General features: G+C 42.8%; 1 protein-coding gene across 7 annotated transcripts in view; it reads right to left on the minus strand.

Moving 5' to 3' along the window:
* The window catches only part of LRBA (LPS responsive beige-like anchor protein), a 1,301,884-nt gene that overhangs the window by 973,699 nt on the left and 303,307 nt on the right, over positions 1-24,878 (minus strand). For all 7 annotated transcript variants that reach the window (XM_033940548.1, XM_033940584.1, XM_033940558.1 and 4 more), the window contains exons 31-32: positions 14,320-14,453; positions 5,038-5,116 (exon numbers count right to left, since the gene is read on the minus strand). In XM_033940548.1, coding sequence (XP_033796439.1) covers positions 5,038-5,116; positions 14,320-14,453 — 213 coding nt within the window. The remainder of the gene's footprint in view (positions 1-5,037; positions 5,117-14,319; positions 14,454-24,878) is intronic.

The following is a 24,878-nucleotide window of genomic DNA, read 5'->3' on the forward strand; positions in this document are numbered from 1 at the left end:
CGCCCCCAGATCGAGCAGCCCCTGCAGTGTCCTGCGGACCTCTGCTCCCTTGGCCGCACCACGGCACGGGGACACCAAGAAAGAATCTACGACGGGAGCGGCGAATTCTAATTTGTACCCTTCGCGAACAATGTCCAATACCCATTGGTCGGACGTGACTTTGGCCCACTCCGCCCGGAATGCCGAAAGCCGACCCCCTAAGGGCAGGGCGGAGGGAGCCAAGCCCCCGTCATTGTGGAGGGCGACTGGCGGGGGTACGGGCTGACTGCCCGGAAGAGGGTCTCGCCGTCCGAAAGGAACTTCTCTGCTGAAACCGAGGTCTCGAAGCAGAAAACGGGCCAGATGCAGACCTGGAAAAAGGCTTACCAGCCCTGGCCCGCCTAACATCCCGGAAACGCGGCCTAGACGATGCGGCCCTTACCGGAGGCCTAGCCCTGTCCTCCGGCAAACGCTGCGTTTTGGTATCCCCAAAATCCTTGACCAGTTTCTCCAACTCCGTTCCAAACAATAAACCCCCTTTAAATGGAAGTCTCACCAGCCGTAGCTTGGATGCTGCATCGGCTGCCCAATGACGGAGCCACAAGGACCTGCGGGAAACCACAGACAGAGCCATCTGTTTTGCAGACGCCCGAATAATATCATACAAGGAGTCCGCCAAATAAGCCAAGCCGGACTCCAAATCAGCTAGTTCCGAAGGGATAGAACCTCCACACTCCAGCAAATTATCGGTCATCCCTTGTGACCACTGCAGACAAGCTCGCGCCGCGTAAGAACTGCATATTGCGGCCTGTAAAGTAACTGCAGCCACTTCAAAGGACATCTTTAGGGAGGCTTCAACCTTTCTATCCTGTGCATCCTTAAGTGTCACGCCCCCTTCTACCGGCAAGGTAGTTCTTTTAGTCACTGCCGCCACCAGAGCGTCCACCTTAGGCAATCTAAACCTGTCCAATTCGGTCGGGACGACCGGATACAAGAGCCTCATGGCCCTTGCCACCCGCAAACTGGCCTCCGGCGCCTCCCTTTGCGCCGAGATTAGCTCCTGCATGGCCTCATGGACCGGAAAGGCTTTCGACGGCCTACGGGTACCTGCCATCAGGGGGTTACCGGACCCCGTGGCATCTTCCTGAGCAATGTTCAAACTTTGCAAAGCTTTAGTAATAAAAGAAGAAAGCTCCTCTCTATGGAACAACCGGATAGCCGTAGGGTCATCCCCCTCTCTACCCGGGATACTCTCCGCGTCCCAATCCAAGAGCTCCCCTTCCTCCAATGACTCAGGCAGGGAAAAAGGAGATCTGGGCAAAATATCCCCCGCCTCCGCAGACACTAGCCTGCGTTTCTTGGCCCCCTGCAACTGCCCTGGGGATCCTGCCGCCCCTGCCGAGGGCCTATCCTCTGTCCCCTCCCCCCCCTTAGAGGTAGAGGGTACCGCAAGGGCCTGCCCGGCCCCCAGCCTCGGCTGGGTAGGCTGCGAGCGCTGCAATTGAAATGCCTGATGGAGCAACATAACAAATTCAGGTGAAAATGCACCCCAACTAAGAGGCACTCCCCCGCCCTGCTCCGAGCCGAGGGGAGGGGCCGCGCCGGCCACCAGCGCTCTCGCCTGTTCCCCCGCCGCCTCACGTTTGTCCTCCGTGGCCGAGTCCTGCAGGAATCCAGCATCGACTCCGAGCGGCGGGGACATTGCGCAAGAGTCCCGTACCCGGGACATGGCCGCCTCACAAGCCGCCAAAAACGGGTCGTCTGCCGGTGCTTCCAAGCACCCGGCAGAGCACGGCCCCGCTCGTGTTCGGCGCTTCCCGCAGCGCGAACACATCTGACCAGCCTCTTCAGCCATCCCCCCTCGGCCTGCCAAAAAGCTCCGACGCGGGGTTTTTTTTTTTTTTTTTTTTTGAACACACGCGGCGAACGCCGGCGGCAGACGACTCCGCCCACTAATACGCCCGGCACCCGGGAAACGCGACTCCACTCAAAAAAAGGCAAAGCCAACACTCACCCGGTCCGCCGCTTACCCCCGAAGCCAGGCCATCGTTGGTCAAACGTACTGGAAGCCGCGTTAACCACTGCCCGGCTCAGTACTAGCAGGCAGGCTGTGTATATTTTTTTTTTTTTTTTTTTTATACTGGAATGAAGCAGCCAGCCACTATCCTGCACCTGGAAAGGAACCCCTCTATCCAACGGAGGGGAGGGTGGAGCAGGGACCTGGGAGGGCCCAGGTGTACCTCCCAAAGCCGGCACCAATCAGCCAGGCACCCCCACCTACTGAAGAGAACTAGTCTCAACAGAGGAATCCTAACAGAACACCACCTCCATCTATCCTGCAGCAGGCAGAGACCAGGAGCTAGAAGGATAGCTCCAACCCTGCTGGGAGATAGAGCAAAACTGAATTAACTGAAGGAACACCAGCCTTTAAGGCCAACTGTTAATCAGTTCTCTATCTCCACCTGCTGGTCGATGTGAGCTATACCCACTAGTCTCTGGATTCATCTGCTGCTTTGCTATGGAAAGGGGGAATGGAATCTTCACTTTGGCAAAAATGCAAGCAACAACCCAATTTCTTTTTCCATGCTTTCTAAAGGTGCACTCGTATGTTCTTTCTGGAAAACCCTAATTAGATATATGGAGAATGTACTGTAATCTAGAATCCCTCTGTCTGCAGTGGGCTTTTTGCTGGACCGGTTTGAGGTGTTTACAATGTAGAATGGGGGCAATCAACATTTATTCACAAAACCAGTCTATTGGAGATAAAACTATTCTTGGAGTTAGGACAGTTGCAAATCCTTCTTTCTTTTGGATGTGGTGAGGTAAGCTTCATCTGTTGATGCTAACAGGTCGGCTTCGGGGATGGGCAGGAAGGGATCCCCGGCTGCGGCAGGGGGTGGGCAAAAAGGCGAGATCCCCAGAGGCAGTGGCAGCTTCTATAGATGGGCAGCTACTTACATGCAGGGAGGGAAGGGAGCACGAACTTTCCCATAAAAGGAAAAAACAATTTTTAAATATTTGGGAACCTTACATATAATCATTGCCTCATAGAACTCGTAGCTGGGTTTTTAATTTGTTGTAGCATTGTACCCATACTTTATAGTGGCTTCTCTCTCTTTTTTTTTTTTAAGGAGACATCTTACCTGACAGGAGGATACAAGAGTCAGGTCTCCCCGTAAAGTAATAGAAAAGGGTTTTCCCCCCCCTCAAGAAAAATAAATGACACCTTAATAGCTAATGTTCTTTTATGTTTATTGTACTTTACTTGCTATGTCTAATACATAGCTGGGGGGGGGGGCATTAAACGACTAGGAATGGAGTTTGTTGGATTTGATAAGTGAAATTCAAACGTTTTAAGGCTTTTTGAAATATTTATTGAATTTTTTAATAAAAAGATTTGAAATACAAAAACAGTCTTAAAGGCTGTATTCAAGTTCAAGTTTCAAGTTTATTTGTTCTTAATGAATCGCCTATTTAAATTGCTAGGCGATGTACAACATAATCAAATATACAAATAAAATATTAGTGTTAACATATAAAATAACTTTTGTTATGAGTTAAAACTTAACATAAAAAATACATACATATAAAATAATTTTTTTATGGGTTAAAACTTACAAGAATTGTGAGGGTAAATGGGGAAAAAGTTACAATGTTTGGATAGGAGAGAAGAAAAAACATAAAAGGGAAGAACAAAAAAGGAGGGTAATTTTAGCTGCTTAAATAAAAATTGATAATTAATATACTAGGAATCATAAGCATCTTTAAAGAGAAATGTTTTTAGAGTTTTTTTTAAATAAGGTTAAATCTTTTAATTCTCTAATATATTGAGGTAAGAGATTCCATGAATGGGGGGGCCATAACTGAAAACATATCGTGCCGTCTGATTTCAACGTGCATTTGAAAGAGGAGATTCACTGATTTCAGGGATGACTTTTGCATTCAAAATTTGTATTTTGAATCAAGATCAGAATTATTGATATTATGAGTTGCTCATTGTTTATGAAATTTGTATTTTGTTGTTGCATTATTTTAGTTATTGTAAGTGTTTATTTTTCTGATTTAAAGATTATAGATATTTGTTGTACTTCACTCAGAACTATAGATTGAGTGGATCAAAAATCTTTTAAATGAATATGTAAAAGTTTATTGCATATGTGCATGTTAACTGAAACCATTATGCAAGGAAGAGAGGGAGAGGAGAAGGACATAACTGGAAAGTCAGATTGAAAAGAAGAAAGCTCCCTGCTACATCACACCTCACATTCCCACCCTGTTCCACAATAACTTGGACTTCAAGGGCCAAGATGAAAGAGGGAATTCTTCCTGCTACATCATGTAACACTCAAGTATTAGTAATTTGGACTTCCAGGGTCAGGAAAACCATTTCTGGTGACGTCATAAAAAGCAACAACATCCACTTTTTGGGATGTCACTGAGAGTGAGGGATCCACTCCTGATTATGTTGTACAAGGTGTAGTTTGGGCACAACGGTGTGTGGTTTTTCTGGTGGGCAGAGATTGTTACTGGGAGCAGATATTGGGTGGGGCTTGGACAGAGATACCATCATGCATTTCTATGAGAAGAGTGGATGTTGTCTAACCTGGTTATGAATGCTGTTTGAAATAAGAAATAAGGATACTGTCAGCTACTTTGATTGACAGTGTTTCCATTCTACTAAACTGCAACTGTGCTAAAACTCAACTAAAGTTTTATTTTTTTTTTTTTAAATGAGAATCCCTATTGAGAAGAAAATAAGCAAGCTAACAACCTGGAGGAAAAAACCCCCAAACACTGGATAGTCCCTTCACCATGGAACAAAGCATGCATGTCTTCTGACATCAGAGATAATATACGGTATATTTTTTTAAAAGTAAATGAGGTGGTCCCCCAGACAGACGACGTAGACTAACATGTGCAGGTCCCTGCTGTAGAGAGCTCTTAGAATTTTGCAGAGCTTTGTTTATCTTTTTCTTTGGACCATGCCATACTGGATGACACTCGTATTAGCATTTGGAGAATAACCTGTTCTGCTAAGCTCAATTACTGACTACTTACCTCATGTTTGAGGTCGAGTCCTCAGGTACTGAAGAAACTGCAGGGACAGCTGGCAATTTAGCATTTGATGATTCACTGCCTGAATGCACAAAAAATAAAAACAAACAATACTTTAAAAATTAGGTTGGTAACATTCAAAAAAAATTCAGATGTAAAAGTGCAGAGATAATTTGCTTACAATTTGTAGGTGTCATTAAGCTACTGAATAACTCACCTTTCTGACAGATTACAATGAGCAGCAGATGATCATCTCATGTAGCAAAAATCTAACTATATCACAAAAGACAAAAAAAAACCCCAAACAAACCATGTACCCCAGGAATTTGAAAAACAAGTACATTAAATACTAACAATCAGCTGTAAAGAGTAACTGAACTACAAAGGAAGGAAAAAGCCTTAGAACCCAACCTCTGCCAAATATTTGCTGCATTTAGGATTTAGAGACTGATATCTCATTAGCATTAAAAAAAACCTTCTCTAAATATAATAAAAAGCATTGTGTGCAACGCAGAAAACAGATTAGAAAGAAAAAAAAAAGACAGACTTATCTGCACATGTTGAAACAAAGTCTCACCACCAATGATGGCCATCATCGGTGGTGGAACTTTGACTTAATGCAGCAAATATTTGGTGGAGGTTGGGGGGAAGTCTGAGGCTTTTTCCTTCCTTTGTGGTTCAGTTGCTCTTTACAGCTAGCTGATTTTTAGCAATACTTGTTTTTCACATTGCTTGGGAGAGTGTTCTTTGGGAGAGTGTTCTTTATTAGAGCTTCATATTAGAAATTTGCATATGCTCCATGAGTCACCAAGTTAGTATGATCTGTGGACGAAGCAAACATGTAAACATGCAATGGTTAGCCTGGTAGTTCAATGGCAATATTGGGCTTCTGGCAGTAGGAAGTTCTTCCCAGCTTACCGTATTTTCGCGGATATAACGCGCGCGTTATACGTGATTTTACGTACCGCGCATACCCCTCGCGCGTTATATGCCTGAGCGCGGTATACAAAAGTTTTTAAACATAGTTCCCACCCCGCCCGACGCCCGATTCACCCCCCCAGCAGGACCGCTCGCACCCCCACCCCGAACGACCGCTCGCACGCGCTCCCACCCGCACCCGCATCCACGATCGGAGCAAGAGGGAGCCCAAGCCCTCTTGCCCGGCCGACTCCCCGACGTCCGATACATCCCCCCCCCGGCAGGACCACTCGCACCCTCACCCCGAAGGACCGCCGACTCCCCAACAATATCGGGCCAGGAGGGAGCCCAAACCCTCCTGGCCACGGCGACCCCCTAACCCCACCCCGCACTACATTACGGGCAGGAGGGATCCCAGGCCCTCCTGCCCTCGACGCAAACCCCCCCCCCCCAACGCCCGCCCCCCCCAAGAACCTCCGCCCGTCCCCCAGCCGACCCGCGACCCCCCTGGCCGACCCCCACGACACCCCCACCCGCCTTCCCCGTACTTTGTGTAGTTGGGCCAGAAGGGAGCCCAAACCCTCCTGGCCACGGCGACCCCCTAACCCCACCCCGCACTACATTACGGGCAGGAGGGATCCCAGGCCCCCCTGCCCTCGACGCAAACCCCCCTCCCTCCAACGACCGCCCCCCCCAAGAACCTCCGACCGCCCCCCCAGCAGACCCGCGACCCCCCTGGCCGACCCCCACGACCCCCCCACCCCCCTTCCCCGTACCTTTGGAAGTTGGCCGGACAGACGGGAGCCAAACCCGCCTGTCCGGCAGGCAGCCAACGAAGGAATGAGGCCGGATTGGCCCATCCGTCCTAAAGCTCCGCCTACTGGTGGGGCCTAAGGCGCGTGGGCCAATCAGAATAGGCCCTGGAGCCTTAGGTCCCACCTGGGGGCGCGGCCTGAGGCACATGGGCCAAACCCGACCATGTGTCTCAGGCCGCGCCCCCAGGTGGGACCTAAGGCTCCAGGGCCTATTCTGATTGGCCCACGCGCCTTAGGCCCCACCAGTAGGCGGAGCTTTAGGACGGATGGGCCAATCCGGCCTCATTCCTTCGTTGGCTGCCTGCCGGACAGGCGGGTTTGGCTCCCGTCTGTCCGGCCAACTTCCAAAGGTACGGGGAAGGGGGGTGGGGGGGTCGTGGGGGTCGGCCAGGGGGGTCGCGGGTCGGCTGGGGGGGAGGGGGGTTTGCGTCGAGGGCAGGAGGGCCTGGGATCCCTCCTGCCCGTAATGTAGTGCGGGGGGGGGTTAGGGGGTCGCCGTGGCCAGGAGGATTTGGGCTCCCTCCTGGCCCAATATTGTCGGGGAGTCGGCGGTCCTTCGGGGTGGGGGTGCGAGTGGTCCTGCCGAGGGGGGAGAAGAATCGGACGTCGAGGGGGGGCATCAGGCTTTCAGGATGGGGACAGGACTTCAAGGGGGGACAGGCAGATCTTCAAGGGGGACAGGCAGACCTTCAAGGGGGACAGGACTTCAAGGGGGGACAGGCAGACCTTCAAGGGGGGACAGGCAGACCTTCAAGGGGGGACAGGACTTCAAGGGGGACAGGCACGGAGAGGCGGGGCAGTGCACCGAAAGTCAGGGCGGGTGAACGGTGAGTCGGGGCAACCAGAGGAGAGTCGGGGCAGTGCACCGAAAGTCAGGGTGAGTCGGGGCAACCAGATGAGAGTCGGGGAGGGCGAAAGGAGAGTCGGGGTGGCCAGAGGAGAGTCGGGGAGAGCGAAAGGAGAGTCGGGGTGGCCAGAGGAGAGTCGGGCAGCATGCGCGTTATATGCCTGAGCGCGGTATAGAAAAGTTTTTGTACATATCATCGTGATTTCTGCGCGCTATACCCCTGTGCGCGTTTTACAATGGTGCGCGTTATATCCGCGAAAATACGGTAATACCCTCAGTCACAACTTTCACTAAATGTATCAGCTAAAGATGCTATAAGTCATGGTCATTGCTCAAGTGGGACTTGACCAGATTCAAAGCCCATGATTTCATGGTCACAGAAGGAACTGTGGTTCTCTCTGGAGGGGGGGGGAAGGGGCAATTATAATTTAAAGGAAAACCCCAGTTGAAAATGAAGACTCATAGTTCCAGGACCCTAATACCTAATTACAATTGTGCTGCAGGCCCAAAGGAGCAAGATATATTGTAAAGAAAAAATGTTAACAGCAGAAAAGGTGCATACAGTTTGAAAGCAAACACCCCAATTTATTTTCCAAGTTTAAAAAAATCTAATATCTACAGCTAATTGGTTAAATCTAGCCATGTTTACTGGTAGATGTGCTTAGTCCTTTATTAAGAAATAAGAGGAATGTAACTGTTTGGTAATGCAGGATAACAGTCTCTCTCTCTCTCTCTCTCTAGTTAGTGTGTTTGTCTTTCATATAGTCTTGCCACACTTATGTGTAATGGAAAACAGAAGTATAACTTCATATCAAAATATATACCCCCTTTTTATGCAAATTTTAAGATTTTATTTTCAAGTTCAACAGGCACTAAATATATTATTTTCTTGACTTGATAACAGGCCTAATGGTTAGAATGCTAGCTCAGCACCCTGAGGTTGCGGGTTTGATCCCAGCACAGCTCCCTGTGATCCTAGACAAGTCACCTAACCCTACATTGCCCTAGATACCAAAGGTAGATTGTAAGCCCACTGGGACAAATAGGGAAAATACAGTACTCTATTAGATTGTGAACCATTCAGATGGCTATGTTGATGGGCGGTATATCAAATAAAAAAATAAACTTGAAACTTAATTTTCTATTCCTCTGCATTACAGCAAGCCTACTATACATTTGCTGCCAAAGAATACGATAGAGGGGGAGGGTTGGGGTTAAAAAGGCAGCTTTTAAATGCTATTTCAAAGGGCTTGGGGGTCAAAACTAAAAAGACCAATGGCATTTATCAACAGAATGCCTCTTCCTAGTTCAGGTACAACTCCAAATTGATCATAAAATTAGGGGGGAAAAAAGTTGCATACCTTAATTACTATTAAAGAATGCTACATAAACTAAGTACAGTACATACTGAAACAAATTTTTATGGTGTAAGAAAAATATTTACACAGGTAGATTTTCGTTATTTCACTGCCATAAAAAAAAATTTCCAAATTCCCGATTCAAAAGTGTTCAAAAGCATGCTTTCATCACAAAACCATACGTGGGTAAATGCAGTAGCCACTTCAAACATATGGAAACAACCTGAGTTATCTCTACCTTATCCTTTCAGCGATAAACTGGCTCCTTCAGACTGACAGTTTTACAGACATTCACAAGATCATAAAAGAAAATGTGAATAGATCATCTGTCTAGCACCTCTCTACTGAAAGCTTGTTTATTCAAAGTCCCAAAGGATCTAAACAAATAATGCCTCCAGTAATACAAGAATCATTAAAGAGCTTTCAATTCCCCTCCTTTCCTAGAATTTTACTCATTTCCACCACTTGAAAAATGATTAATTTCTTTAAAAAGGATTAAAATTAACAGTCTTCAACAGTATTATTTTTTTTTTTTTAAAAACTAAGCTCATATTAATTCTCTTATCCTTGCTTTAGAGTCTTCCACAGAGTGAGCAAAACCCATTAAATAAGAGGAAACAAATCAGACAAAATAATTGAGAAAATGTGAGAAACACTGAAAGGAAAAACTAAAAATACAAATAAATGTGATAATCATGCAAATTCTCCTCTAGACCTGCACCTGAGACTTGCTAACAGTCATCTCCCTGTAACAAGCATGTAAAATAACTATAAAAGATCTTACATAGAACTGAGTTCAAAGGCCTACAGCTTTTTCACATGCAAAGTATTGCGGTATACATATATATTTTTCTATCCAACGCTTTGTTTAACTTAGTAGCAATCAGATGTCGGGGAGACGAGGGGATTAGTATAACTCTTGAATGGTATGAGGCATTCAGGTGGTTTTGGATTAAAATTAGATTTATTTACCGTGTTAAATGGTTTAACAACATTTTCTGGTTTTCTGTAACATTTTTGACTAGTACTGCCCCCCCCCCCCCCATACACATACACTTTAATTGATGGGATTTATTTCTTTGAGGGCCTCTTTTTTGAATGCTTAATATTAAAATACAACAGATTAAGCACTTTATGGTTAAACAATTTTTATTGGGCTCTTCTAGCATACAGAGAAAAAATATATATATAAAGTTCTAGAAACAAACCATAAAAGGTTCATAATTCAAAAAGTGCTCAAAATTGCTCAGTTATGAATAAGATATTCATCTAAACCCTCCAAAACTTCCTCCCCCGCCCATTCCCAAGTACATACTGCATTCCATGAGAGGTAACAATCGAACTTCCAAGTCCTAATATTTAATACTCTACTATGAACCACTGCTGAGAGGGTATTTCAAAAAGGCTCTCGTGTAGTTTGGAGATGATAGCCCTTGAAAGATGAAAAAAAAAATCAGTGAATTTCAAGAAAAAAGGAGGGTAAACTGCGGAAGAGAGTTCTCTTTTTGTAAGACAATGCACCTGCTCACAAGGTTGGCAAAAATGATGGATGTTTTGACGCAGTTGGGGTTTCAGTACATAGACCATTCACCCCACTCACCAGATCTTGGTCTAACTATTTTCTGTTTCCAAACCTTAAAAAAAGAAGAGTCTGAAAGGGTGACAATTTTCGAGTGATTCGGAGGTGATTGCAGCAGTGGGGCAGTATTTCAGTGACCAGACATCAGAGTATTTTTTGGAAGGGTTACAGAAACTTCAGCGACAATGTGCCAAGTGTGTTGAACTTAAAGGTGAATATGTGGAATAATTTGTAAGTTTCATGGTTCCATGTCATTCCCTTCTTGGTTAGGCTGAGAACTTTTCAGCACCCCCTCATAATTTTACCTGAAGAAAATAGGAAGCCAATGATATTGTAAAAATAAGTTAATATGATCATGTTTATGAGCTTTGCCAAGAAAACGTAATGCTGAATTCTGTAGTATATACAAGCATTTCAAATTTGTTTTGGTAATCTCCACATAGATAATATTACCATTTGGGATATCAGTAGTGGCTGAAGAGGTTATTGCAGATTCATCAAAATTCTATTATGCAAAAGCAAGCCAGTAATACACAGCATCATTTTTTTCTTAGGAATATTTTGTCTATATTAGTAGAAAGTACATGTGAAAATATTTTTATAGAGGAAATAATGTACATGTGTACAAGTATCAAAATTAAACTCCCTTACTCTGTTGAGCAATGCTACTGAATCATTTAAATCCACAAGGTAGCCATGATTTCAGTGTAACAGCATATCTTCAAACAACTTGGCCAACAGTAGCAAATTGGCCCTTAAAGGAATATCTGCCTGAAGCTATATTAGTTTGTTTAGGTTTCAGCTAAAGACCCTTTTCCCTTCTGTTCAGTACAATGACTGCAGGCACATCATATGGTATCCAGAATTTCCTAGAAGCAGCTAAGAATTAGAAGGCTATTGTTTCCTGCTCGGAATAAAGGTCTACTGAGGATGAGTATATTTTTCTAAAACAAAATCATTATAAAGTCTATTAGTTGATACAACCACAAACTGAATACTTGGAAAGTAGAAGAAACAGCGAAGACAACTTCATTGTTTTTTCTACTTTTCAAGTTTTTAGGAAGTATCTCCTGTTTTCCTAGCACAAATTGAATACAACAGGCAGCAAAAAGGAAACAAAGGCAGGAAGTTATTAAATTTAACTAAAACTGTTCGTCTCTTTAAAGGTTTGTTGGCCTTTAATATGGAAATTTCTTAACTTCCCCAATGTGGAGCCACTGCCATTCACCTCGCTGGAGATCCCATTTGTAAGCAGGCCTCCTGAGGGAATACTTGCAGGGCAGCCATGTGCAGCGTGCAAGAAACGCTGCCCACGTCCCTGCAAAGAACAAGTGCAGCTGAAGGCAGGAAGGAGCAGCCCAGCTGGATGGCCCTAAAGAGAGTGAGCGCGGTCCTGGAGGAAGTAAGAAATAGAGGGGATATGAACATGGGACAAAGGGAGAAAGGAGCGTAGGGACATGGGAGGGGCACGAATTTGGGACAAAGGCTAGAAGGCAGGGAGAGGGGCACAAACTCGGGACACAGAAGGAAGGGGGGGACATGAACTTGGGACACAAGGGAGGGAGGAAGGGGGCACTAATTTGGGATATGAGGGAGGGAAGGAATAGAAAGGGAGAATTGTTGGGCATGAGTGTGTGAGTGAGAGGAAAAGATGGTGCACATGGGGAAAGGAAGAAAGAGGAAAACTGCTGAGCATAGAAAGAGGGAGGAGTGAGGTAGAGATGCATGGGGAAGAGAAAGATGATAGGGAGAAATGTTGGATATCATGGTGGAGATAGAACAGTGGGACATATTGAAGGGGTTGCTAGGACGAGGAATGTTGGACATAGTGATGGAGGGGAGAGATGTGGCATGGTGCTGGAGAGGGGTGATAGAAGGAGAAACATTGGGCATGGGGCTGGTGGACAGTGGTGAAAAATGCTGCATATGATCCGGGGATGAGCGAGGATAAATGTTGGATGTAGCAGTAGAGGGAGTGGATTTCTCTCTCTCTCTCTTTTTCACCACTTCCCGTACACAGGGGGAGGGGATCATAGAATGGTGAGATGATGAAGGTAGGTAGATGGGCACAGAGGAAGTACTAGAAAGGACATATAGGAGACAGAGAAGGGAGATGCTGAACTTGGGGAATAATACATACACAGAGATAGAGACGGATGGTGAGTATGGAGAAAGAAGAAATGTCAAATGGTCATGAGACCCTGGCAAGTGACTTAAGAGAAGACAAAAGAAAACAGAGACCGGCGCCTGAGACCAACATGATTTGATGAATAAAATGACGAGACAACAAGAAGGTAGAAAAAAATACTTTTATTTTCTATTTTATGATTAGAATATATCAGATTTGAAATATGTATCCTACTAGAGCTGGTGTTAGACATAACTGGGGACAACAAAGCCTAGACTGTTGCCCTAGTTGCACTCCCCTAACACTATTCCTGTCATGTGCGACTGCGGTATTCTGTTAGCATGATTTTTCAGTGTAGCATTCTGTAATTATTTGGCCTATTCAGTTTTCTCAATAGTGATAGGGATATTTGTGAAGGGGAGGGGATACAGGGGTTTTTATTGATTCTTGCTATATATTATTTGTGTTTATAAAATGTCAATTGTACAGAACATTATTTCTTTTTATACTTTAATAAAATAAGTTCAGTATAAAATCATAACTATTCGAGGCTTGTGCAGATGGAATCAGATGGCTTGCAGGGATGGGGTGGGGACTGAGCTTACAGGAATAGGACAGAGACTAAGCTGGTGGAGAAGGGGACAAATTTTTTCCCCGCATCATTCTCTACTCCTTACCTCCCATACTCAAATCCCCTTGTCTACTGTAGCTGCCAAGACTGGTAATATAACCCATTGGGGAATATCAACACTTGGAACCTCAAAGAATTATCTTCTACTAACCTGAACAAAAAGGAACTTCAATAAAGAATTTTTATTCTCCACTAACATAAAATGGAAAACAACATTTTACAAACCAAGCTCTTAACCTTTCCATTTATCATTATGTGATTTTAGCTATTGCTTTGTAATTTCTTGGAAAGGAGTGAACAATGTACTTTTAAATAAGTGATAGGGTTAAACCAAAAAATAGTACTTCAGCAGAAGGAAAGGCATGGCTTTAATCAATATGCAATCCTGTTGGCTCCACAGTTGTTAAATCTTTGCTGTACCTTATGAGGAAGTGAAGATTGCTTCCTGATTTATCATTCTAACATACATTATGACCAATAATTGGTGAAACGATTAAAACTGATTTATACCATGCTAGATAACTGCCAACAGATGTGAGAATTTTTGCAGTGTTAAACTTAGGTCACAAAATATATAATTCCTATTTATTTATACTCCACTTATACCTCTGCAGTTTAAAAATCAAATTTACATAAAATCCAACAAATAACTGCTCATAATTAAGAGACTTTCAGATACACAACCTAAGTAATCATATCATCATATCTCAAAGGCTTTGAAAAATAATTTTCTCAGAGCCTGTTTGAATTCCTGCAAAGTTGAACACAACTGCAAATATCAAGGGAGTTTATCACACACACAAACAAATTTATAAGGATGGACTACTCTTCCGCATGCTTAAATAGTTTAGTTTATTATTAAACTTGATATACCGCTTACCCATGGTAAATTACACAGTGAAAAATAACACTATCAAGGGTAAAGAAAAATACCATTATTGCCAACACTCGTTTTGCTATTGCAGCAGTCTTCACCTGCTTAATTTTTTTTATTTTTTTTTTTACCCACCTGGAGAGTCCCTGTCCAAATTGGGAGCTTGAGCCGAATCTAAAGAAGAAACCACACTGACAGCATTGGTAGCCACATTCACAGCTGCTGGAGAAGAGGCAACTGCAGATTTCTTTGGGGCCACAATGACACTCCTGTAAGAATAAATACAGGATTTAAAAATGTTAACATACGGAAAACACCTTAAAAGCGTGAAATAAAGATAAGTGAATTAACAAAAAAAATGTGTCTCTGCGTATGGGCTCTCATGTCTGGCAGTTTTTAAAATCCTTTACAGAATCACTGCTCATGATACAGATATATATATCCAAGTTTATTAGTGAATTGATAAAAACGCCTATCAAATACTAAGCGTTTTGCAACAATAAAATTTAGGGAATAGACATATTAAAATTCACAAAATGAAAACCAAGGACAATACATAAGATATACAGAGAAACGTGATGGAAAAAAGACAGGAAAGAGAGAGAGAGAGAGATTTTCTTTTTTCTTACAACTTTTCTTCCTTCTTTCTCTTTTCAACTTTCTTACCCTCCCTTATCGTACTTCCCATATATGTTATCTCCTTAGCCTTTAAAAAAAACACTAAATTGTAGTTCTACCCCTTCTACCCTTTTGTATTAGTTTGTTAATATGTGTCTAGTATATTGTATTTTATATAGTGCCTTTTATAAATTTTAATTGTATGTTTTTTTGTGGGGGGGCTCCTTTTTTTGTGTGTGTGGTTTTGGTTTTATTACTTATTGTATATCACTTAGAAAACTGTATTAAGCGATCAAATCAAATTTTAATAAAACTTGATTTTAATGCCCTGCTATATCAACAGTAAATCCTTAGCATGAAGCCCAAGTGCAGAAGCATAAAGCCTGAGTCGTGGTCCAACCTCCCCCCACCCTCTGATATTGAAGATTCAAGATGCATGTTACAGTAGCCGAGTTTAATAAAGTTCTTCATTCCTGCCTCAGCAAGTACTAAAGATGTATTTTTATTGCAGAAAGTTGCTTTAAGATTCATACCCATTCCTACATCCGTTCAGTAATTTATAAGATAGTATACCATATTTTTCCCCCAACATAGTGGTGGAAATAAGGGTGCATCTTATGAAGCAAATATACAAACCCACCCTTCCCAATGGTATCTTTAAATTTTGAAGGTCGGTGGATGGCTGCCTGCTGCTTGTAGGGGCCCGCAGCGCACAAGCGCGCTAATGCCTGGGCCCGTGACACTTCCTAATTGTGCCGGTTGCTGGTGCTTTGCAAGGCGGCTGCCTGCTGATTAACGGCATGTCAAGGCCAGCGGCGCACAAGCGCGGTGTTATGTGGACGCGCACCACTTCTGAATGGCTGCCTCAGTTCTCACCTCACGAGAACTGAGGCAGCCATTCAGAAGTGGTGGGTGCCCACGCAGCAGCGCGCTTGTGCACTGTTGGCCCTGACGTGCAGGTAATCAGCAGGCAGCCACCCTGCAAAGCACCAGCGATTGGCACAATTAGGAAGTATCGCAGGCCCAGGCATTAGCGCGATTGTGCGCCACGGGCCCCGACAAGCAGCAGGCAGCCATCCACTGACCTTCAAAATTTAAAGGTACCACCAGAAAGGGGGAGGGGGCTGGAACAGAATTTAAAGATGCTGGGATGAAATTTAAAGGTGCTGGGGGTATGTAAAAGTGATGATTGATTGGGGGGGGGAACCAGGATGGAATTGAAAGGTGCTGGGGAGACTGGGATGGAATTTAAAGGTGCTGGAGGTATGTAAAAGTAATGAATGATTGATTGATTGATTGGGGGGCCTGGATGGAATTTAAAGGTGCTGTGGGTATGTAAAAGTGATGATTGATTGGGGGGGCTGGGATGGAATTTAAGGTGCTGGGGGGCTGGGATGGAATTTAAAGGTGTCGGGTATATATTAGTATACAATTTGGTTCAGAATGGGTTTTTTTCTTGCTTTCCTTCTCTAAATCTGGGGTGCGTCTTATGGAGCGAAAAATACGGTACATAGCAACAACTCCTGCCTAGACCTGCTTAATTGCCCATACGAAGGATAGTCTCATAACTCTAGTGAAGTATTGCTGCTACTATTATTACTACCATTTTTCATTTCACATAATCACCAGGTGCATGAAGCTCTGTACAACATACACACAAGATGAGTCCCTTTTCTGGAAAGCTTATAATTTATTCAAGACAAAGATAAATAAGAAATTCATATATGGGTATAAATAGAATAACTGATTTAAAAGTAGCCTCAAAAAAGGTAAGAATTTTAGGTTGGATATGAATAAGGCAAGGAAGGGAACAGGATATTGCCATTGAGGAAGTTTATTCTACAGTAAGTGCATAGCAAGGTGGAAAGCACAGACTAGAATTGAAAGTGGAATAGGACATAGATAAAAGGGTACTTATCTGATCGGTTGAGTTCTTTAAGGAGGATGCACAAAGATAAAGAGGAGCTACAGAATGAATGCAATTTTAAATGAGTAAGAGAAGCTTCAACTATATGTGGAAATGGAGAAAGAGTTAATAAAACAACTTTGAGTAGAGAGAAGATCTATGGAACAGCTGTGAAGAACAGTCCTTGGTAACCTAAGCGGGAGGTGACTAGGGTTTTTTGGTAGTGTGTTCAGAAAAAGGATAGATTATAATAATATTGTAATCCATAACATTATTATAAACACCTCTTACTGATCTACAAGTGCACTCACTCTGCAGCCCTTTAATATCTCTCCATACATCTCTCCCCTTATGCTTCCCCCCCTGAACTCCACTCTCTAGAGGTTGGTCTTGACAGACAAATCTGATCAATTTCTTTGACTGGGTGACCAGAGAATTGGATAGAGGATGTACTTTACATGTGATGTATTTCGATTTTAGCAAAGCCTTTGACAATGTTCCACACAGACGTCTAATAAATAAACTGAGTGCCCTCGGGATGGGTCCCAAAGTGACGTGCTGGGTCAAGAACTGGTTGAGTGGAAGGTGACAAGAGGGTAGTGATCAATGAAGATTGCTCTGAGGAAAGGGATGTTACCAGTGGTATGCCTCAAGGTTCTGTTCTTGGGCCTGTTCTTTTTAACATTTTTATAAACGATAGTGCTGAAGGGTTGTCGGGTAAGATATGCCTCTTTGCGGATGATACCAAAATCTGCAATAGAGTAGATACCCAGGATGGTGTGAACAACATGAAGGAAGACCTGGCGAAGCTTGGAAAATGGTCTGAAATTTGTCAGCTAAAATGTAATGCTAAGAAATGCAAGGTTATGCATTTGGACTGCAAAAACCTAAGGGAACAGTACAGTTTAGGGGGTGAAGAACTTATGTGCACGACAGAAGTGCAGGACTTGGGTGTGACTGTATGTGATGATCTTAAGGTGGCCAAACAGGTTGAAAAGGTGATGGCGAAAGCTAGAAGGATGCTAGGTTGCATATGGAAAGGTATGGCCAGTAGGAAAAAGGAGGTATTGATGCCTCTGTATGAGACCTCATTTAGAATACTGTGTACAATTCTGGAGGCCGCAGCTTCAAAAAGATATAAAAAGGATGGAGTCAGTCCAGAGGAAGGCTACTAAAATGGTGCGTGGTCTTCGTCATGAGGCGCATAGGGACAGACTTAAAGATCTCAATTTGTATACTTTGGAGGAAAGACGGGAGAGGGGAGATATGATAGACGCGTCAAGTCTCTTTCATTTGAAAGGAAACTCTGCAATGAGAGGGCATAGGATGAAGTTAAGAGGTTGATAGGATCCGGAGTAATCCAAGGAAATACTTTTTTTTACAGAAAGTGTGGTAGATGTGTGGAAAAGTCTCCCAGAAGAGGTGGTGGAAACGGAGACTGTGTCTGAATTCAAGAAGGCCTGGGATAAGAATGTGGGATCTCTCAGAAAGAGAAAGAGATAATGGTTACTACAGATGGGCAAACTAGCTGGGCCATTTGGCCTTTAACTGCCATCGTGTTTCTATATTGTGTGTATATGAAGAAAGAATGGAATAAATGGCATTACAGTTAGCACTATTATTATGCCGGCATGGTCTGAGATGGAACTTGGACTGGGTCTGGGGCAGAGCTTGGGCACCCCAAAACAAAAAGGTGTTCCGCTGCCCTGCATACACAGATTACATTGTCAAATCTATGTGCACTACTTCCTTAGGAAAACATGCTTAATTAAGAATTGCCTCAGGGAATAATACTGAGAGTTATTGCAAAGAAATCTCTATACTCTAGGAAAGCTTTGGTTCTGTAAACATGTCCAGGACCTCATTTCTGTTCTATATATAGGGGTTATACATGATGTATATATTAAGCTTTAATATATACTCACTTGGGAGTCAGATTTTGCTATTCAGTTGCCTCCTAAGTAATGGGAAGAAAAAGTGTGTTAACTGCTAATAAAATGTCTATTTCAAGCTCAGTTAAAGGAACAAAATTTGAAAATGGTGTTGCAATGTATCTGACTCCTGATAGGTTGGCACATAAGGCCCCCAAATTATTAAATAGCTGCTAGAGAGAGTGTGGAGGGAGAGAGAGGGTCCTATCTTCACAAGTGGTTGGTCTTGTCCAGTTCATTCAGACCTTTTAGATACAGGTTTTTGAGGGTATTATACAGATACTAGGAAGACCCATAACATTTACTTCAGAGTTTTGTCTGCTGTACAGAGAGGGAAAGCTGGATCCAACCTGTCAGAGTAGAAATGTATTGCATGTTGCCCATATGATGCCTGAATTTCCACTGTGGCTGAATGGAAAAGTATACAGAGTCTATCAGTACTGCCCTGCAATGGCAAAAGGAAGCAAGTGCTTCAGTAAAATAGGCACTTGCTTCCTTTTGCCAATGCCAGCAGAATGCATATGTGGAATAAGAAATTAAGCTATGCTGTACTGATGGGAACAGCTTTGAGTTTGGGAAAACTTGACAGATTTAAAGAGGGAAGGTGGTTGGTTACAAAGGTATCTTGCAAGGTTCAACTGAAATGGGGGGATGGGGCTTTGGGATTTTGTTATTGTGTAAAAAGGTTCAGCAGTTTATCAATGATGTCATTACTTTTTTTTTTTTGTATGTACATTCAATGATTATTCCACATTGTCTGTTAATACAATTATGCCTAGAGAAACCTGCATAATGTAGAAAAACAATCAATATTTTTTTTTCTGTAATGTAAGATATGTTCATGCAGGTTGAACAGCCAACTACAAATTGAAGGCATGAATGTCTATGTACGTCATGTGGCTGGTGCAGCCCAAATTAATGTCTACACTGTCATTGGAAAATCATGGAGAATATTAATTTTCCCCAAAACCAGGCTACTATGGTCCCTTAGAGTTAAAAAATAATTCTTGAAAATTTTAAATTTCTCCGATACCGATTCTATTAATACAAGATATTTAAGATTTATTATTTGCCTTCTAGACAGATTCTGAGAGTAGTGGAGGGCAAGGATTGGGGTGTTTTTAATGCTCCTCAAATATTATTTCAAACAGAGCTTGTAGCATTTGGAAGATGATAAAAGTGAAAATGTTAAACCTTTTTTCAGAAAAAGACTTTACCAATACTTATTTGTTTTTCCTGATGTGTGTCAAGCAACTCAATTACTTGAAAGCCTTTCTGCAGCTGAGACCTAGAGTTTTAGCTGCAGGGGCAATATTTTTCCATATAAATGTCTAATTTTTTTCATGGCATCAGATATATTTTTGGAGCCTTAGCAATCAGAGAATTTTCTAACAGAAAAGAAACTTAGAAATGGTCACGTTGTTAAATCTGCAGTTTAATGTTTTTTGGTAGGTTTACATTTACCTGTTTTTCCCAATTTGGAATTAGGATAGAGGGTGAAATTGGTGTCTATTTTGAAAAGCTGATGTGGCATTCCTAAGGTGGTTGTCCACACACACCCTCCTTACAATGAGATATTTATCTTTTGGTATTCGGTCCCTTTCCACAACATGGGCTGGAATATGTACGTGTATTTTTTTCCCTTAAAGATTATCTGAATTTCTTCAGTTTATTTCATGTACTTACATTGTAAACAAAACAGCACTGAAGTACAGCTTAACCAATAAAGCAGTTTTTATACTTTGGCTATAACTGTTCCTTTACTACACTGTATTCAAAAATATATTTAAAAAGATAGGCAAGGCTGTAAGTTTATTACTCAATCCATGCATTTTATCATCCATCCATTTCAATTAAACTATACACAGAATACCTAAAAGATCTTCTTAAGCACAAGTTGATACTTTTAATTGCAAGTTAAACCATAAACATGCAAAGCTTCAGCTAATGAGAAAAGGCATACAGTTGATATATATTCCATTCCCAGGGCAGCGCTTACTTTTAATAACTTGGCATTAACCATAAGCCAAAAGTGTTCACCACACAGTTTATTTAATCATATGTTTTGTGATAGTATCCTAAGTACTAGAAGAAAGTATTCCCATTACGGCTTTAAAGAGCCTATTCTTCATTAAGTTGAAGAAAATAAAATTCCCGTGTAACTTGACGCACATGAGACTTGGCACTGTCAACGCTACTGGTTCCAAAGCCATACCATTTAATGATTCATCACACTAAATGATGACCCATGTAAGTAGCATTCTTTATTCCCTTGGGAATCGCATCATAAGATAATATTGTAAATTAAATTGACCACTATAAAGCAAGGCATTGCTGCCTACTCTGTACAAGAGAGTGGGTATGACATTATAAGGGTGACGGCTAATGTTAACTTTTTGCTAGAAATACAAGTAACCACCACCTGAGCCCCAAAATAAAGTATGCTGCTCATGCCTTGTATTTCTCTCAACAGGAAAGGATTTCTCCAGTTGTGTTTATTCTGAATAAATCTATCTACACATGTGGAAATATGCATATTTAAATATATAATACATGTATGCAGAAACAAACATATCTATTAAACAGATAAAGATATGTATCTTTGGTCCTCCTGAGGACTTATATTTTGAAGTACTTTTCTGTTAAAATTTTGTTTGGAGAGTTGCTCCTGGACATCACCCAAAGGAAGAGGTGGCGTCATCCAACTAAGGGAACTCAGAAATGCTCCTGAAAGCTGAGGAGTCCTGTCCAGAAAATGAAATTCCCAATCCAGGCATAACCAAGGGAATCTGAAGTGGCCTATCCATCAGGTCTGAAGTTACTTTTGGGGTTACAATGTTATGAGCTTCCTCTTTCCAATCTTAGCCACAGAACGTACTTGTATGTAGGATTTAAACTGCTTTGTTTATACCACATGGAGTCTCGATATACCACCTAATACTAATAATTTGTATCTTTCATGTCTGCCCTCAGCAGCTGGAAGCAGTGGCGTAGTAAGGGTGAGTGGCGCCTGGGGCAATGGTGCCCCTCCCCGCCCTCTTCCCCACCCCCACTGCCGCGCACACATGTCCCTTTCCTGTCCCTTTTTAACTTCTACGGAATGAACAGCATGCCCACATCAATGTCGGTTAGCCCTCTGACGTCACTTCCTAGGCACAGGTGCCGGAAGTGACGTCAGAGAGCACCAATGCCAACAAGGGCAGCAACCTCACACCAGGGAAGTAAAAAAGGTACAGGGAGAAGGCAAGGGACGTGCGGCAAGGAGAAGAGTGGGGCGGGGGCAGAAAGATGGAGGGGCACTGCACCCGCGATGGACCGCCCCATCCCCACTACAGCTGGAAGAAAGCACTTGCTTTTCCTTCACCATATTTCAACCTCTTCCCTGGATTTCACAGTATGCATTGCTATTTATTGTTCATTCTTTTCTGACCTTATAACAGGGGTGTCAAAGTCCATCCTCGAGGGCCACAATCCAGTTGGGTTTTCAGGATTTCCCCAATGAATATGCATGAGCTCTATTAGCATACAATAAAAGCAGTGAATGCAAATAGATCTCATGCATATTCATTGGGGAAATCCTGAAAACCCGACTGGATTGCGGCCCTCGAGGAGGGACTTTTGACACCCTTGCTGTACAGTATGATCATCAACACTAACCACCCTGAAGAAACATAAGCCACAACTAAATTCTTCATGTACCTACACACCTCTATTCAACCCTCATTCTCACCTGAAACTATATATAGATAGATAGATACACACACACAAACAAACAAACAGCAACACAGTAAGACATAGAAAATGGTTTATTAATGAAAGATTAGGATTCACCTTCGATAATCTTCTTTCTATTAATTCCTGTAGGATTCCATACTCTAGGTGTTGAATCCCTTCCTGCAATCCGGGAGTTGCAGAAATCAAAACACTTTTCTGAGCATGTGCTCCTCCTACCTTAGAGAGAGAATTAAAGCCCCCTGCAGTTCAATCTCAAAGCCAATCAACCAAACCGTAACAAATCCATGACAAAATATAAGGGGGCATGGGGGAATCTCCCCAGCAACATAAACAAGCTGTTATGGTCTGCTCTGCAAAATAGCAAAACAAGTAATAAGGAGGCAAATGGCAACACAGAAGATACATTGAGGAACAATATAGACCTAGCCTGCATTGTGTAACGAGCAACCACATGAAACAGATATCGGTAATATGCATACTCACAGAACAGCAAACGCCCCCATAAGATCCATTGACAGGCTGGAAGATCCGTAAGCCTGTAAAGAGAACAACCGAGGCAGAAAAAAAGCAGGTGATTCCAAACAACTGAGCTTACAAAGAGGGCGGGCAGAATGGAATCCTACAGGGACTAACAGAAAGAAGATTATTGAAGGTAAAATCCTAATCTTCCATTCTGTTACATCTCTTCTGGATTGCATAATTTAGGTGACATCTATGCAGACAATTGGTACCTGTGTCCAGAATGGCTCCTGGGTGAGACTTTTTGCCCATATCACAGACCCAGGCCGGCTCTCCAGCCCTGGAGGATCTGGAGGAGGTGAAGCCTGAAGCTCTTGAGGCACATGGATGCTGTTCTGGCACCAATCTGGCATAATCCACACATGTAGTTGACAGATTAGGGGCTGAGGAGTCCATCCCAATCAATTTTCAACAAAACCAAGGAGTTTTGAGGCAGAAATCAAGCTTAGTAAAAAAAGATAGATAAAAATCCAAGAAGGCCACTGCCAGTGAATTCACGCCAAAAATGGTAAAAAATAAACACACTTCAAAAACAAAAAAATAGTGATTTGGGGTTTGGGAAGATGGGGGACCTGAACCCTACCCTCAGAAACTCTCATAAAAAGAGATTATGAACTTCCCCTGGTAAGCTCTTTTCCAGTAAATAGGTGAGACATTCTAGACAAGTAGGTAGAGTTCCCATTGCTGCATGCCATCTGCAGAATGAATCCAGTTCAGATTTTTTTCTTTGCCTTTTCTGTACTTCACTCAGCTCCTTAGCTTCACCTACAGTTAGTATCAAGAACCACCAAACCAAAGTGAAGTAGAGACACCATTAACAATCAAGGTCATAAATAATGGTTCTTCTCAAAGTAACTAACATGAGAATATCAGCTGCAAACAACCAGCAAAAACCTCAAGGGAACTCAGAAAATACTCCCAAAACAGAGGAGCATATATACAGTATATCCCCCTCCCAGCTCCCAAAGGTTGACTGACATCCAAGGTACAACTTGGAGATGCATACACAAACTGAGAAAGTAGTCAGGCGCAGGAAGGACAGGGCGGGAATCTAGAATGTCTCACCTATTCACATTTCATGAACAAATAAGCTCAGTAGTTAGAAAAATGTTTCTATAGTCTCCGTATGATAAGATCCCTCGCCACATTACTCATTCATTCTTTAGTCATTTCATGTTTGGACTATAGCAATTCATTCTACAAAGGAATCACAAAGAAAGAAATAAGACGTCTTCAAATTATCCAAAACACCGCTATAAAAATTATCTCAAAAGCACATAAATACGATCATGTCACACCCCTTCTGATCAAAGCTCACTGGCTTCCCACTGAGCACCAAATCACTTACAAAATAATGTTACTGACCTTTAAGACAAAAATAGCAGGCAAACCAGAATTCATCAACAGGCTATTAATCCCTCATACTACCCATCGTACTTTACGTTCCTCAAATCAAAACTTACTACCTATTGTCAGCCTAGAGGCCTCTGGGAGATTATATCAATCTGACCCTGGCATGGGAAGGCAGATAGACCCTTAGTGCAGGGAAACTGTTTTAAGTAGCCCTGATTGATATATTTTAAGTTTCAAGTAGCCCTGCTTGAATCATGGCTAGCTAAAAGGTGTTAATGTCTGATTAAGAGGGTGCTTAGGACAATGGTGCACAGATCAAGCCAGAGACTTAATCCCATCACCATGCTTACAGGTATCTCACCCTCCTTAGCAATTAAATTAACCATTGTTTCAAACAGTTTACAAATTCTAAACAGAAAGATACTGGGGCATACAGGTTTCTATATTGAGCCAAGGTATAAAAGCCTGCTCTCTGCAACACACATCTCTCTCTTTTTCTATGCAGCTATCAATCGCTCTCTCTTTTCCTATGGAGCTATCTCTTGGCTCTTCTGCAAGCTTCTATGTCCCTCTCTGCCTCTGACCTCTGTAAGGCAGTGAGACTGCTTGCTCTCTGCTTAAGTGTAATGCTC

This window comes from Geotrypetes seraphini, chromosome 1 (assembly GCF_902459505.1).
Source record: "Geotrypetes seraphini chromosome 1, aGeoSer1.1, whole genome shotgun sequence".
Lineage (NCBI taxonomy): Eukaryota > Metazoa > Chordata > Amphibia > Gymnophiona > Dermophiidae > Geotrypetes > Geotrypetes seraphini.